Source organism: Diabrotica virgifera, chromosome 4 (assembly GCF_917563875.1).
Source record: "Diabrotica virgifera virgifera chromosome 4, PGI_DIABVI_V3a".
NCBI lineage: Eukaryota > Metazoa > Arthropoda > Insecta > Coleoptera > Chrysomelidae > Diabrotica > Diabrotica virgifera.
In genome coordinates, this window is record NC_065446.1 from 246,122,101 (window position 1) to 246,140,226 (window position 18,126).

Below are 18,126 nucleotides of genomic sequence, written 5' to 3' on the forward strand. Positions count from 1 at the left end.
CAAAAGACATATAATTTTCTTTACTTTCACTAAAATAAGAAATTTTTGTTAATACAAGGCTTCCTCAATTGAAACCCATATTTGGTCCAAAAAAATATTGACAAATACATCTAGAAATCATTACCACCACAATTAAGGCACATTTCCCATTGTCTTACAAACCATATTTACCTTGCTTAAAGAATTCTTGTAGATGTCGCCTAAAGAATCCTTTGACAGCGTTTTGTATTTCTTCGTTCGACTGAACATGATTACCTTTTAACGCCTTTTTCATTGACCCAAAGAAGTAAAAATCGCAAGGACACAAATCTGGACTAAAAGGTGGATGCTTTAATATCCTTTATTTCTTTAGTTTTAGATTTTCTTTGACTGCTTTGGGAACATAACCTCGAGCGATATCGTGCAGAAAAATGACACCACGTGAAATTTTCCATGAACGTTTTTGAAACGGTTTTGAACAAAATAAAAAATAGAAAATCTCCAGGGAGGACACAATATCGAACGAACTCTTAAAGTACGGAGTACAAGATCTAACTAAACAACTATTAAAACTAATACAAAAAATAATAGAATAAAACAGAATACCACAAGAATGGACATCAAGCATCCTAATACCTCTCTTCAAAATAGAAGACAAATCGGACCCGGGGAATTACAGAGGAATTAGCTTATTAAACACAATATTAAAATTAACAACCAAAGTGATAACAAACGAATTGAATAAAATTATACCATTAGCAGAAGAACAACAAGGTTTTAAAATTTAACTGAATTCGTATAAAATTAAAAGTACTTTTTTATTTTCAGTTGTTCCTGTTGGAGTACCAACTGTTAGCGTAGACAAAGCTGGTCTTGAACATGGAAGGCCACTAATTGCAGACTGTCACGCCCCTCCCTCCTATCCAGCCACAAATATTACACTTTACGTCAATGATGAGAAGGTAAGCAAAATAAAATTTATAATCATCCTATATAGTAACCGCCATGCTACTAGATACACGGGTACATTGAAGTTATACAGTTCAGGACCCTTGACTGTTTACTTTAATGTCTAGTGACGTCTAGAACGTCAGAAAATGTATAGAAAAAAATATAAACATCGAAAGTTGATAGATTCTAGAATAGCTGTATTTGAAGTTTATAGTTGTTGTCATTGTATTAAAGTTGTAAAAGTTATAAAGTATTGTAATATTTTTGGTGTTTGTTTTTTAAGGAAAGTAACAATAGTAATAATTATTATTAATGTAAGCAACTATTCTATTTAGAATAGTTGATTACAAAAATGCCATAAGGAAATAACTTCAGAAAAATCATTAATGTATCTTTTGTATGTAATTATTATAATAATTATTTTGAATAGTTTCATGACAGTCACATAACATAACCGAAAAAAGGGCACAGGGGAGAACGGGCCGGATTAGCCCACGCCTAGAAATTAGGTACACGTGTGTCTACTAGCATGGCGCTTACTGTATATTAAACTCCCAGAGAGAATATATGTATTTTAACTTAAAATACTGATTACAGATGATTTTGGGATATGACTTTATATTTTAGTAGAGAACTAAAATTTTATAATTATACGTAGGTACAGGTAAACCTACCTATTTCTGCTCACCGAACAGTACTTTGTGTTATATTAATGTATATCAATATATTTTTGACCAATCTCTAACAACATCTATATTTCGGTTGGAATAATCTCGGTTTCCCTGCATAATAGCGACAAACCCTTCATAATTATTAACACCATTGAGTAGGATCCACCAAATATTTCTATTTGTCAGAAATTCAAATTAAATTCGGCATATCCCTACTTAATAAATAGATATCTTACGAACTATGTTCCACAAAATTGAAATTAAATTGAGCATAATTGGATTTATATTGCGAATTAATAACTAGATATCTTACGAACTACGTTCCAGAAAATTCAACGACTTAACTATTCATTGTTGTAATGAAATTGCACCAAAAATCTGATGAAGCGATGGTAAAATCAAAATCTTTCAAACGAAAAGTACAGTGGAGTCCCGGTAATCCGAAATAATTGGGACTGACCCCATTTCGGATTACAGAATTTTTCAGATTAAACAGATTTCCTTAAAACACTCTTTTAATAAAAAATAACATAAATAATATGCCTATCATTAAGTACAGTACTGTCGTTTTGAACACAATAAAAGCCTATGATAATAAGAAGGAAGTACTAAACCCTTTAATAAAAGAATATATTCATCTGAGACGTGCGATCAAACAATGTTTATCAAGACAAAAAGTTGGAGCCAATATCGGAAATTTATCCCGGGTCCAGCGCCACTGTAAAAAAGACATCATTTATTATCGGGACTACACTACACTCCATAGTTTATACAGTGGAGTTATGGTAGTCATTTACTGGGTAGCAGAGGCTTGGGAATCTGTGAATGAGAACGTTATAAGAAACTCCTGAAAAAAAATTTGCCTTACTTATGAAGAAATGCAGAAGCTAGGACAAATAATCTCCGGACAAACAATCCCGGACAAAAAATCACCACAAATTATCCCTGGACAAAAAATCCTCGGACAAAATTCCCCGGACAAATAATCCCCGGACAAAAAATTCCCACAAAAAATCACCGGACAGATAATCCCCGGACAAAAAATTCCCACAAAAAATCCCGGACAAAAAATCCCCAAGAAATATTTGCTGTCGAATAGTTCTCTAAAAGTTTTCCTGAAATTTTAACAAATTTCAAATTCCAATTCCATGGTGAAAACTTTATTTGTGTTATATTTTCGTTAACTTTATTTGTTTATACATGACAAAGTGTGAGTTTTTTAAAAATTGTGGAAAATAAGGGGAATGAGCTAAGGCCCCGTTCACATGACAGACGCTTAACGCGCATTTTAATAACGCGCGATTACAACTACATACATTTTACTTGAGACCGTTCACATGCCAACGCGCGTCTTAATGACCTAAAACGCGCGTTAGCATGTGAACGGTCTTCAGTAAAATGTATGTAGTTGTACGGGGCCTTAGCTCATTCCCCATATCTTCCACTATTTTTGAAACACAACTCACACTCTTTTGTCATGTAAAATTTGAAGTTTTCAGCATGGAATTGGAATTCGAAATTTTTTAAAATTTCTTAAATAATAATAAACTAAAGTTTATAAGTTTAAAAATAACTTAAATAATAATATTTGAGTTATCCTACCACTCAAAATGGTCCGGAACATTGTTTAAATAATCAAAATGTCAAAATATGAAGGAAAAATTCGAATTTTTGAAGTTATACTTCTTTACGTGCGATATGAGGGTGAATTTTTATATGTTAAAACGTACGATCCGGGCGCATGCGCATTATAACTTTGTTCTGATTGGATGTTCAAATGACATGTCAAAATGATCCAATATGGCAGCTGTAGCATAGCTGTGGTGTGGACAGTTGACGGTTTGGTTATGTAATGTAAGGTTGTTGCGTTTTAAAATTTGTGGGAAGAGAAACAACAAAGGTTATTTAATAGTTATACTGCCTTTTTGAAGTTATACTTCTTTAGGCGCGATTTCATTGAGGGTGAAATTTTAGTAATCTGCGCACACAGGAAGTGTGGAGTACGTTACTAAATGTTTTAATTTATGTATTTATCAGTCCAGAAAAGGTGTGGAAAGAATATATTAATGTTTTTAAATATATTTTTCTACAAACGTGTCAAAAATGCAATTTTTAGGACTCCATAGGAGCGTTAAAAATGCTACTTTAAAGCACCGGTGCTTTAAAATTTTTAAGGCACTGCAGTTAAAAGTGAATTGTCAAATTGTGAAACGTCAAAATATTTATATTTCATTTAGTAACATTAATAGATATTAATAATACCTATTTACGAATGTTTCTTCTAAAATTTAGGAATATATTAATTTTATAATACATTTAAGTATGTAGTAATTTTGTTTACAATTTTTACTTACCAATTTGTTTTGTTTATACCTAATATCGCCGTTGTCTAGCAAGTGTCTGCGTAGATTAGCGGTATGTGTATTTAGCTACGGACCCGTTAGTACTTGATTCGATTCCCACATAAGGAAATTTTTTTTGTTTATTATTAATGGTTATTGACATCTTAGACTATTATTATATGGACTTATAAATGATTAAAAATAATTAAAAATAATTAAAATAATTAATGGGGATGTTGCTTAACTATTTACCGGGTTGCAAATTTATAATAATTGCCTATTTCAAAATGCACTTTTGAAATGAATTTTTCTTATGCACAAATGCAATTTCAGATTTCTTATTCATTACAATAGTTCACAAAATTTCCTGACATTCTCACGAATCCAACGCACCAAACTGCATTAAAATCCGTCTTACTGCGCCAAAAATCGAGAGTAAGGCCTTTTTTTGTGCTTCAATGCCTCGACTAATTCGGCCAGAGATCGAGAGGTCGTGAGTTCGAATCCAGTGCAATCCTATACTTTTTTTTATTTTTTTGAAAGCGGTAAGCACAAAATTAGTTTGGTGTTTAAAAAAAAGAATGTGTGTCTACTTTGTACGCACGTAAGAAGTTATACTTCTATTACATATTATGTGATTTTAACGAAATTGATATAATGTACTTTAAACAGTTTATTTATAAAAATACTTAAAATACCTAAAACTTAGTCTTTTAGTTTATTTATATTTTATTTAAATATTAAACTAATTTTAATACTTACTACCTTCCAAAAATTTTTATTAAGACAATAACAAAACTTTAAAAAAATAAAAGAATAAAACGCACACAAACACATTGAAAAATGCCACAAAGAAAAAATGATTTCTGAACGATAATAATTGTTGGCAAACATTTTAAATACGCATTTTCTGAAAAAAAAATTATATAATAAATATACTTACAATCATAAAATGCATAAAAAAATAAGAAAATAAAAACTTGCCTCGGGATTCGAACCCGTGAATTTGGGGACGCTTTGATTCGTTATCGAAGCCTAGACTCACTCATCCAATTGCTCATTATTTGTCATGCGAAAAAATAGGTCAACTGAACGTTTTACTGTTATTCTGAATTTAAATCAAATTATGTAGTTTGATTTTTGTGGAAGAAAATATTAAAATATAACAAAACAGTAAGAAAACAATATATTAGATGAAGATTGGTAGAACTTTTGTTGGTAATCAAATTAAGCATGTAAATCAAAGCATTACATACCTACTAGATAAATAAATCTACGTCAAAAAATCATAATTTAAAAATAAAAATCGGACCTAATTTCGGATTTCTCTCTAAAATCCCCATTCTTGAGAAAATAAATTTATTCCAACCTAATCCAAATGTATAATTACAATATGATTATAATAAACACTACTTACCAAATTAGAATGAGTCCTTGTCCAAAATAGTCCAAAAGTCCAAAAATATATAATATAAAAACTATTTAAAAACGCAGTATAAGTATTAACTAACTTTTGTTTGTTGTTTCTTTTCACACACATTTCAAAACGCAACAACCATAAATAATCAAACCACAGCTTTGCCACAGCCGACATATTGAATAATTTTTGACATGGCATTTGAACATCCAATCAGAACAAAGTTATAATGCGCATGCGCCGGGAACGTAGGTTTTAACATATAAAAATTCACCCTCATATCGATCGTAAAGAAGTATAACTTCAAAAAATTAAAACAAACTGTTTAAAGTATATTTATTTTTAAGAAATAATATAATAGAAGTATAACTTCTTACGTGCGTACAAAGTACACACATATTCTTTTTTTATTTAGCTTAATGCCTCGACAACTAGTGGCCATTAGCATGGTACTTTTGATTTTGCAATCAGATACCTAGTGTAGTGTGTAGTATATGTGTTGAGCAAGTGTCTTTTTACTTTGAAAGACAAAAGTCCGACATACACGTATTAATAGTAATATGCAAAATCCATTGAATTGTTCTTTCTGTCGGCTTTAGAAAGTAAAATTAAATAAAAATCTCTTCCGGCATGTAACAGTTCAGAAGTGATGTTAGTTTTGGAGAGCATAGATCTTAAATTTTAAATAAGTGTACATAGAGGCAAGTAGATTGGTCGGTTAACAATTAAATGTCCACGTCCTTTAATAGTCCCATAGATTCTATGAGGCAGGGTCTAATTGCTTTAAGTTTACACAGTAGTGACCCGCAACCTCGGTCGATGGCTCCGAGGTCGGGATCTACCTTCGCAGCAGTTAAACTCGATTCAAAGGCATCTTTATGAAATAAGAATATATCTTTTGTGGAGTTAGCCCTACGAGTTTATGACAGTTTGTCGGTTAAATGCTGAAAACTACTAGCGTTAGTGGAAGGTCACTTTTGAGGGATCGTTATTAGCATATACATATACAGTGCTTGTTATATTATATAATATGAAAATGTTTAAAAGGACTGGTGGAAGATGAACGATAAATTAGGATTGCAATCTTACTACCATTTAGAGCGTTATTATTAATGTAATAAATTCCAGATCTAAGGACCACCCACTGATGTTGGATTAAAAAAGTAAAACCAATATCATCATCCAGCCCTTTGCGTCCACTGCTAGACATAGGCCTCCCTCATGTTTGTCCATTGTGCTCTATTTTGAACACTTTGCATCCAATTTCTAGACATTTTCTTGAGATCGTCAGTCCAACGAGTAGTTGGTCTTCCTCTACTTCTTCTTTTGTCTAATCTCGGCCTCCTCTCAAGTAATCTCTTCGTCCATCTCCCATCACTGATTCGGGCGACATGTCCAGCCCAGTTCCATTTCAGGGTGGCAATTCGGGAAATTACATCGGTAACTCATGTTCTTCGGCTTAATTCTTCATTTCTAACTCGGTCACGAAGCGATATACTCAGCATTGACCTTTCCATTTTCCTCTGGGCTATTTGCAGCATGTTAGAAGTTGTAGCTGTCAATGTCAAAGTTTCGGCACCATAAGTCATCACAGGCATCACAGATTGGTCAAATGTTTTACGTTTTAAAGAAATTGGTTAATCGCTTTTAAATATGTCTTTGAGTTTTCCATAGGCTGCCCATGCTAGGTTTATTCTTCTTCGTAGTTCGCATGTTTGGTTGTCTCTTGTGATCTTTATTTCTTGTCCAAGATATATGTATTTTTCCACTAGCTCTGCTTCGTTGTCTCCAATATTGATATTTCCGCTAGGTACTAGGTTTGTCATGAATTTTGTTTTGGAGATGTTTATTTTAAGACCTACAATGGCACACACTAACTGAAGTTCATGTAGCATTTTACATATCTCCTTAAGGTTGTCAGAGAATAAAACTATGTCGTCTGCGAATTTCAAATTTGTTAATTTTCTACCGTCAATAATCAGACCTCCCTCTTCCCAGTTAAGTTTTTTATAAGCATATTCTAGTACAGCGGTAAACAGTCTAGGCGATACGGTATCACTCTGTCAGACTCCTCTGCCGATTGGAATATGGTCCGTGTTTTTATGTAGTTTCACCGACATAGTTGCGTTCTTGTATGTATTGTAAATTAACCTTGTGTATCGGTAGTCAATGCGGCATGCTTGTAGCGCTTCCAGAATTTTGTCAAATTCTACCGTGTCAAAGGCTTTATGGAAATCTACAAATGTTGAAACGAGTGGTCGATTGTATTCGATAGTCTTTTCGAAGAGATAAAAAAGACTATCGAAAGACTATCGAAAAGCAATAACAAATGTGTAAAGAGTAAGTAATCTTTGGTGCATTACTAAAATCAAATCTGGTCAAAGTTCTTTCGTAAAGAAAGCTCTTGTAGAAGCTATTTTGACTGCCCAATTCACACTGTTAGTTTGGGACGGTTCAGTGGACAAAGGCGCACAGTGGGCTCGATCGTCAATTCTAGCGGATATACGATTGGTGGTTCGAGCCCCAGACCGGTCATTTGAAATTAATAAAAATCTACGAGTTAGTCTGAAATAAACTGGTGTCTGATCGGCCTATTGAGGAGCGGTACGGCAAGGAATAAGGGCTTGCGGCTTGGTGATACTCCTCCATAGATCCCTATCGAAGGGCGTTGTCGCCGAAAAACGGTGTATATATATAGTTTGGGATCGATTCAATCCATCGATCCATTTAGGAACGATTCAAAGGGATCTTTATGAAATAAGAATATATCTTTTGTGTAGTTCACCTAACGATTTTATGACAGTTTGTCGGTTAAATGCTGAAAACTATTGGCGTTAGTGGAAGGTCACTTTTGAGGGATCCTTATTAGCATATACAGTGCTAGTTATATTATATAATAAATAATTATATAATAAATATTATATAAGATAATTTATAAAAGGACTGTGGTGTAAGATGAACATTTAATTAAGATTGCGATTTTACTATCATTTAGAACGTAATAAGCAATGTAATAAATTCCAAATCGAAGAATCGAATAAAAGAATAAAAGCATTAACAAATATATTCGTACTTTTGAATTCACACTAAAAGTTTATACAGGGTGTCCCGAAAAGATTGGTCATAAATTATACCACACATTCTGGGGTCAAAAATAGTTCGATTGAACCTAACTTACTTTAGTACAAATGTGCTCATAAAAAAAGTTACAGCCCTTTGAAGTTACAAAATGAAAATCGATTTTTTTCAATGTATCGGAAACTATTAGATATTTTTTGTTGAAAATGGACATGCATCATTTTTATGGCAGGAACATCTTAAAACAAAATTATAGTGAAATTTTTCCACCCCATAAAAATTTTATGGGGGTTTTGTTCCCTTAAACCCCCCAAACTTTTGTGTACGTTCCAATTAATTCATTATTTTATTACCATTAGTTAAACACAACGTTTTTAAAACTTTTTTACCTCTTAGTATTTTGTCGATAAGCCAGTTTTTATCGAGATGCGGCTTCTTTTTTAATATGTTTACATAAAAATTTCATGGGGGTTTTGTTCCTTTAAACCCCCCAAATGTTTGTGTACGTTCTAATTAAACTATTATTGTGGTACCATTAGTTAAACACAGTATTTTTTAAACTATTTTGCCTCTTAGTCTTTTTTTGATAAGTCACCTTTTATCGAGATGTGGCTTCTTTTTCAAAATATACCTAACAATGTAAATTATAAATAAATTTTCAGATTATTAACATGTCTCTATAACCGCACTTAACCATATACAAATATGTGGTGGATTCGACAAATATTCAAAATATCTCGATAAACGCTGGGCTTATCGAAAAAGTACAAGAGGCAAGAAAGTTTTAAAAATATTGTGTTTAACTAATGGTGCCACAATAATAATTTAGTTGGAACGTACAAAAAAGTTTGAGGGGGTTTAAGGGAACAAAACCCCCATAAAATTTTTATGGGGTGCACAAATTTCACTTTAATTTTTTTTTAAGATGCTGCTACCATGAGAATGCCCCATGTCCATTTTCAATAAAAAATGTCTAAGAGTTTTCGATATATGAAAAAAAATCGATTTTCATTTTGTAACTTCAAAGGGCTGTAACTTTTTTTGTGTGCACTATTGTATATAGGTAAGTGAGGTTCAATCAACCTAGTTTTGACCCCAGAATCTGTGGTATAATTTATGACCATTCTTTTCGGGACACCCTGTATATTCATTACAGTACAATAGTACTTTTTACAGCTTAAATGTCACTAATTAGGACATGAACCAAAGATGTTGTATGTTCACATAAAATGTCAGTTATATACCTTACACTGTTTAAAGAACTTCCACGTAAAGGAACAATATCTGTCCGCGCTGTTAAAGAAATTCCTCCCCAAAGCATAATAGACCCTCTATTAAATAAAGTCGCTCTATATTACACATTTAGTTGTCGTATTACTCTTAAACCTCGATCGGAATTATAGAGGCAAAACCTGGATTCATCTGTAAACAGAACTTTTCCTAGTCGTCAATATTCCAGTTTACGTGTGCTCTATCAAATTGAAATCTAGCTTTGCGGTGGTATGGAGTTAATGCTAGGCTTGTAGCTGGTCTTCGAATATGCAAGTCATGTTCTACAAGATATTTCCTCACGGTACCAATGCTGGATTGGATATTATGAACCGCACTAAGTCCATTAAAAGATTCTGTGACGTGGTAAATCGTTCTCTTAAAGCTCATAATTTAATTGAACGACCGTTCAACTCGAGATCTACCTTGTCCAGGATGTCTGCTGTAGTCGTTATTTTCTCTAAAGCGTTGAAAAATACGGGAGCTTGATGTATATGAAGCACCCAACCTCCGATCGATAGTATGGTAGCAAAGCCCTTCGGTGTGTAACGTCACTGCTTGAACCTACTCATCACGGGTCAAATTCCTTGTAGCACGTTCCATTTTCTACCAAACATAAATCAATTATTTTACGATTTACGACAAACACAAGTGCATTTTCCAATTAGTATAGAATATCTACTAAGTTGTCATAAAATGGAAATATTTAAATTACTCATAAACTACTTGAAAGAAACAAATATAGTAATTTAAGTGAAATTGGTATAAATGTGATAGTCAAAGCCCGAATTTCAGGCACTCCTAGGTTTGACTAGGCAATCCTCAGGTCTGACTGACGGTCTTAGTCAAAGCCCGAAATAAATTACAGTTTCGGCCTTTGACTAGTCAAACCTAGGACAGACTACGTTAGTCAGGCAAAGGTCGAAATTTAATTTTATGAAATCGGGGTTTGACTAGTCAATCCCTGAACAGCTATTAAAATGTCGTAATTTGTTAGATTAGGTTTAATAAAACGTAATTTTTTAATTGTAATGTTTATTATATTTATATTTTCGTAATTAAAATAAAAAAATTAGTGTTTATTCTCGCTTGTTGAGGCATTATCATTATGGCATTTAGAGTTGCACAATATGTTTGACCTTTTACACTTACATGGTTTTGAAGAGAATTTCTTATAGCAGTGGTATTTTATAAATCCTTGTCTTCTAAATTTAGAATATTTTATAATAATTTCTCTTAGAGACAGCTTAACGTCTGGAACATCTTCGAAATTAGGAAAATTCTCTTTGGATCGTCTTATTTGATTTCTTGAAAAAAATGTGTTTATTGTTCCGTATTTCGTATCAACTCTACATAAATCATCAATTATTGTTTAATCTTGTATGATACCCAAAATATTTCGATCATCTCCTTGGTACGCGTTCGAGCATGCGTTGTGCACAGACAGAAAAGATAAATATAAATTATGAAAATGCGATTGAAGGTCTTCATGCCCAGCCTAATGCTATGAAACAATAAACGGGAAAAAAATGTATCCAATTACGATCGGAAAAACTGTAACAATACCTATCCCCACCTCTGATAGAGACAAAAGAGATGCTTGAAATATTTTGGGTATCATACAAGATAAAACAATAATTGACGATTTATATAGAGTTGGTATGAAATACGGAACAATAAACACACTTTTTTCAAGAAATCAAATAAGAGAATGCAAAGAGAAATTTTCTAATTTCGAAGATGTTCCAGAGGTTAAGCTGCCTCTGTCTCTAAGAGAAATTAGTACAAAAGATTCTAAATTTGGAGGACAAGGATTTATAAAATGCTACTGCAATAAGAAATGCTCTTCCAAATTACGTAAGTGTAAAAGGTCTAATTACTTTAACGTATTGTGCAACTCTAAATGTAATAATGCCTCAACATATAAGAATAAACACTATTTTTTTATTTTAATTACGACAATATAAAAATAATAAACATTAAAATTAAAAAATGACTTTTTATTAAACCTAGTCTAACAAATTACGACATTTTAATAGCTGTTTGGGGTTTGACTAGTCAAACCTCGATTTCATAAAATTAAATTTCGACCTTTGCCTGACCAACTTAGTTAGTCTCTCCTAGGTTTGAGTAGTCAAAGGCCGAAACTGTAATTTATTTCGGGCTTTGACTAAGACCGTCAGTCAGACCTGAGGATTGCCTAGTCAAACCTAGGAGTGCCTAAAATTCGGGATTTAACTATAACATAAATATAACAAAACTAATAAATAATAATAGTCTTTCGTTTTATACCGCTGACGCGGCTTTGAGATTATAGCAGGGTATTCTGCTATATTTAGGGCCTACGGTATACAAGGAAGGTAACAGGGCTAGTGCTACGCTTCAACCGCCTATTATTACCCCTGATTTTACCCAAGGTACTCATTTTTATTTAGGCTGAGTCGACCTGGGGCCTATAGACATTTTAAAAATGTCGAGTTGTTCTTGCCGGCGCTGGATTTAAACCCTGGCCTACCAGCACTCGAGCCAAGCATACGATCGCCTGAGCAACGCCGGCCCTTACAAAACTAACTTTTTAACGTGATACTTTTAACGTACCTAACTTTTTTATTATTTAACATAAGAGAATGAATAAAAAAACAAGACCTCAAGAAAGGCTAACGCTACAATAGAGTTTTAATTTCAATATTTTGTATATGCTAGAATATTTCACAGGGTGTTCCGAACTTTGAGAATAAAACACGGTATGATAGTTACATCCGGCATACAATGATATTTAAGTGTCTAGAAACAGTATTATTACATCAATATTCTCAAAGAATATTGCTTTAACATACAGAAAAAATTACTCAAATCGGACAACATGTTTATAGTTGAGTCAATGAAGGTTTTCACCTCCGATTTCGTTGAACCTCCATCGATTTTCATCAAAATTGGTAAGTAGGTAGAGGATACCTCAAGAATCAAAGGTGACATGGTGCCAACTTGCGCTTTTACCCTGGGGGAGGGATGCCACCCCTTCTGGGGGTGGAAATTATTTTATTAAAAATAATACCACTAATCGATAGAGGGACAAATTATAAGTAAAATTTATTATATAAAGTTATTCCAATAAATCAATAGTTTTTGAGTTATTAAAGATCAAAAGTTTTGATTTTTCCTGAAAAAAATCCATGTTGTAAAGCAGTTTTCCATAAATAACTCAAAAACCATAAGTTCCTTTAAAAAAGTTGTTATTACCAAAATCGAAGATAATATAAAAATAAATAAGCTCCTTATTCGAAAAATCCTTTATTACATATACAAAGTGAATTATATGCAATTAAATGTATATTTTTTTCCGCGAGTACTCAAATCTTAGTATTCAAGCTTAAATAACAGGAAAACGATGCACTTTGTTAAATATAGATACTAAGCATTTTAATAAAGTACTTAAAGGTAACTATCAAAAAGCTATATAAGAAGTCGATAGCATCAAAATTAAGCAAGTTATGATGGAAATAAGAGGACCCTTTCAGATTTTTTAGGGAAGAATGAAAAATGAAACATACGTCATTTCCACAAAAATTAGAATTTATAGTAACCCATTTAAAACTTTATTTATTTTAACATGAGTAATAACTTCAACAATTTTGACCGGTTTAGAATGCATATTTTTGAAAAAAAAATACGATTAAAAAAATTAGAATTTTTCAAATTTTCGTAAATTTCATTTTCTTTTGAAAATTCCACACCTGTAATTTTGAACCAATCAAAATACGTTATTTTGACAGATCACCATGGCAACGGAGGTATTTTATCGGAAATTTTTTGCTCGTGGGGTACACAACAGCGAATTATAGTGGAAATTTTTTGACGTTTACAATAACAGAACATTTTTGACAGACTGGTTTTTATTTGCTTACATAATTTAGTTTTGATTCATTTTAGTTACAAAGCTAAGATATGTTCTATATTCTTCGGACACCTCCTCTCTTCTTAATGGCGAAAATGCAGGACTTTGAATGTTTTCAATTAAGTTTCTATGTCTAATAAAATATATATATATAATATTTAGACACTAGTTTATTTACCTTTTTCCCATTCAGTACTTTCAATTTTGCGTAGTTTAGTTTTAAAAACGCCAAAAAATAATTTTCTATCACTTGTAGTTACTCCAAACTTATGTAAAATTGAAGAATATACTATTTTCTATCTTGAAATGGTACAATGCAACTACAATGAGTAGAAATTACGAATTTGAAAGCCTAAATAATTGCTGACAAAGCTATGGCGCGCTATTAATCTGTTCATGCAGCTTTGGATTTTCAAATGCAAATTTGGTGTGGAATTTTCTTACCGAATACCACGCGAAGTCAAATTAATATCCGGAAATTTTTTTTTGATCATGAATATTTTTAGAAAATTTCCCTCGTCTGCGACTCGGGAAATTTTCAAAATATTCATGATCTCAAAAAAATTTCCGGAAATAATTTGACCTCTAGTGGTATTACTAGTGATAATATCTCCAAAAATACTCGATATACTTAAAAAATGGTAGAGAACAAAATTTTAGTTTTAACTTTACTTAAGCTTTTTCTTTTTTTAATATTTTTTTACGACAAAAAATAACAGAGATAGAAACATTTAAAACCTAAATTTTACTGCGAGAACCATGTAACCAAGGCCCTTTCACCTTGTATTTAAAAAAAATAAAGGATTTAGAAAATTATGTTAATACAGTGTTATAGACCTTTTACTTAGCTCTGTAATGGTTTTTGGATAAATCTCATATTTCAAAAATTAACTGAGTTATTTTAAAAAAACCAATAACATTTTCTTTGAAAAAATTTTATAGCGAAGATTTTGTATGTATACAGGTTGTGGGAAGTCCAATTAGTCGTTTGTTGTAGTAGATATGAAAAAAGTTTATTTAGGTGAGATTGGGGCATAGATAATATCAGAATTTAAATACATTTCCAAATATACAGGGCCACCCATATTGACAGGGTGAAACAAAATGATCTTTTGTTTAATGGAACACCCTGTATATTTTTACATTTTTGGATTCTCCTCTATGTTTTATTTCTTAAAATATCAGGTTTTGTGATGTTATACGAAGTAGTTTAAAAGATAATTACGTTTTTTTTTAAATTTCATAGCAATATTCACCCCCTGTATAATTGTAGTGATTTGACATCAGAAAATCAATTTATGTTCAAGTGATTTTTAATATAGTCTGTTATTGTTAAAAATTATTAATCTAGCAAAACGTTTAATTTTAGCTAATACAGGGTTGGTCGAAACTGAATGAGTGTTTTCTCAAAGTTTGAGAGTATGAGTTTTCTCAAACGGAGCAGCCTGTAATGCTTGTAATGAGCATTGTAATGGAATGCTGTTGTATGGCACTTTATTATTTCCCACCCTGCCAGTGAGAACTGAATTTATTTTTGAAATCCCTTTAAGTCTTTAATTATTTTAAATATTGTAAACGATTAAAAAACAATAAAATTAAATTGAAATGAATAACCAGTGTATATCTTCCACATTTACTTCATATTTAACGTAGCCTGTACCATAACATTGCACAGATTATTATCCCTGTATAGCAACGATATACCATGAATGTGAATTCATACTTGAGAAATGTCATATATCCAGTCTCACAAAAAAAGGGATTCTTCAAACATAATATATATGCAGACAAAATCAGCCAAAGTGATTTGCGATATCTAATTAAAGGCCGTACCAAGTTGGTTTTGTTGAACATAGCATGAAAGCACGACGATACTTTAGTGATAAGCGTATTTTTCGTAGTAGCTATAGTATGTTGTTTTATATTATGTATTACCTATATTAAATTAGTTTTAGTATGTTTCGTTTATATAAAAAAATGTAAAACAAACAAAAATTCTGGTTTTCTTGTAGTTGTTTTTTCGTATAGATATTGTTTTATATTGTAGTAAATTGAATTTAGTTTTAGTATGTTCCGTTTGTTTGTAGAATTATATTTAACTAGATTTGCTTTAATTACTAAAATAAATAAATTTTCAATTATATTTTATGTATTTGTGGATAAGGAAACCTAGCATTAGCGGCCACCTTTCTATAACGGCCAATTGTTTTCTATTTTTAGTGGCCGTTATTGGCAGGTTTTACTGTACCAATAATATTTTATTGAATTATGAAATATTATTTAAATAAAAAATTTATAAACTTAATAAAAGAAAGTTTGCTTAGAATTTACTCCTCTATCTAATTATGGGGTTATTTTTAATAAAATAGTGTTCACCCATGAGAAGGGGTAACATCCACCCCCAGGATAAAAGCGCAAGTTGTTACCACATCATTTTTGTTTCTTGAGGTATCCTCTAACTACTTACCAATTTTCATGAAAATTGATGGAGGTTCAACGAAATCAGGGGTGAAAATCTTCAGTGACTGCCTTTTGGGAAATATAAAAGAATAATTTTTTTCGTGATTGTCGATTTGCTAATTTTCTGATTTTTGGTTGCTATAAGGTTTTAAAAATTAATAAAAATTATAAATCATGCACATAAATGTAAAAAAATATTTATTTTACTTAATTAAAGGAGATTGCTTGAGCCAGAATGCTGAAATCTGCATTTTTATCATTAAAAAAAAAAGGTGGATTTCACCCCTAAAATGCAGAAAGCGCAACTTGGTGCCATATCACTTTTGTTTTTTGAGGTATCCTCTAACTAATCAACAATTTTCATGAAAATCGATGGAGGTTCAAAGAAATCGTGGGTGAAAACATTCAGTGACTACACTCTCAGAAATATAGAAGAATAAGGTTTTCGTGATTTTCGACTTGTTAATTTTCGGATTTTTGGTTACTATAAGGTTTGAAAAATTAAAAAAAAAATGTAATTCATGCACATAAATATAAAACAAATATTTATTTTTCTTAATTAAAGATTACTTGCGTCATAATGCGAAAATCTGCATTTTTTACAATTTAAAAAGTAGAGGTGTATTGCACCCCTAAAATGCAAAAGCGCCAATTGATGCTATATAACTTTTATTGCTTGAGGTATCCTCTAACTACTTACCGATTTTCATGAAAATCGATGAAGGTTCAACGAAATATGAAGTGAAAACTTACAGTGACTGCACTTTCAGAAATCTAAAAAATAATTTTTAAAAAAGGGGTGTATTTCACTCCTAAAATGCAAAAAGCGCAAGTTGGCACTATGTCACCTTTGTTCCTTGGGGTATCCTTTAACCACTCACCAATTTTTATGAAAATCGATGGAGGTTCAACGAAATCTGAGGTAATAACTCATATCCACCTTCATTGACTCCACTATTAGGAAATACGAAACATCAAAAATGTCCCATTCTTAAGTAGTCCTGTCGCCAGGGGGGGTACAACGGCCTCGTTAATTCAGATGGACTTACTCAAGTTTTTTTTATGTATTTTGACCCGTAGAACACGAATTTTTTGGGTAACAGTTGATCCGGATGTCGATAAGATTGTTATAGACCAAGAACTTGAGGAATCAAATAACAGCGATTTTTGGCAAAACAAAACACTATTTTGTATTTTTTGGGCCATTTTAAGTAAAAAATATTTCTACAAGTTTTTTCGTAGGATGCACAGTTTTCGAGATAAACGCGGTTGAACTTTAAAAAAATCGAAAAATTGCAATTTTTGAACCCGAATAACTTTTGATTAAAAAATAAAATAGCAAGTCTGCTTACCGCATTTAAAAGTTTAAGTCAAATTATATCGGTTTTGATTATTTCCATTGGTAAAAATTTATTTTTTTATTGTTTAACAAAGCTATAAACACGTAGGGTTTCCCGTGCTTTTACATGTGTTTTAACGCATGTAACGTAGAAATAGTCTTGATTGCACTAGTACCTATTCTACCTACTCGTTCGATTTTAAATGAGAAATCATAGAAACATCACTCACGCACTAGTTGTTTGTAGCTTTGTTTAACAATAACACAATAAATTTTTAGCAATGCAAATAATCAAAACCGACATAATTTGACTTGAACTTTCAAAGGCGCTAAGCAGAATTGCTATTTTATTTTTTAATCAAAAGTTATTCGGGTTTAAAAATTGCAGTTTTTCGATTTTTTGAAAGTTCAACCGCGTTTATCTCGAAAACTGTGCATCCTACTAAAAAACTTGTAGAAATATTTTTTGCTTAAAATGACCCAAAAAATACAAAATATTGTTTTGTTTTGCCAAAAATCGCTGTTATTTGATTCCTCAAGTTCTTGGTCTATAACAATCTTATCGACATCCGGATCAACTGTTACCCAAAAAATTCGTGTTCTACGGGTCAAAATACATAAAAAAAACTTGGGTAAGTCCATCTGAATTAACGAGGCCGTTGTACCCCCCCTGGCGACAGGACTAAAGGTGGTGCGTTAATTTTTCTGCTTAGTGTAGAATGAAA

At 31.9% G+C, this 18,126-nt stretch overlaps 1 protein-coding gene across 1 annotated transcript in view; it reads left to right on the plus strand.

The window, feature by feature from the left end:
• LOC114334373 (uncharacterized) overlaps positions 1–18,126 on the plus strand; it is an 81,310-nt gene that overhangs the window by 3,448 nt on the left and 59,736 nt on the right. Inside the window, exon 2 of the mRNA XM_050649510.1 lies at positions 808–941. Within this exon, the coding sequence (XP_050505467.1) occupies positions 808–941 (134 nt within the window). The remainder of the gene's footprint in view (positions 1–807; positions 942–18,126) is intronic.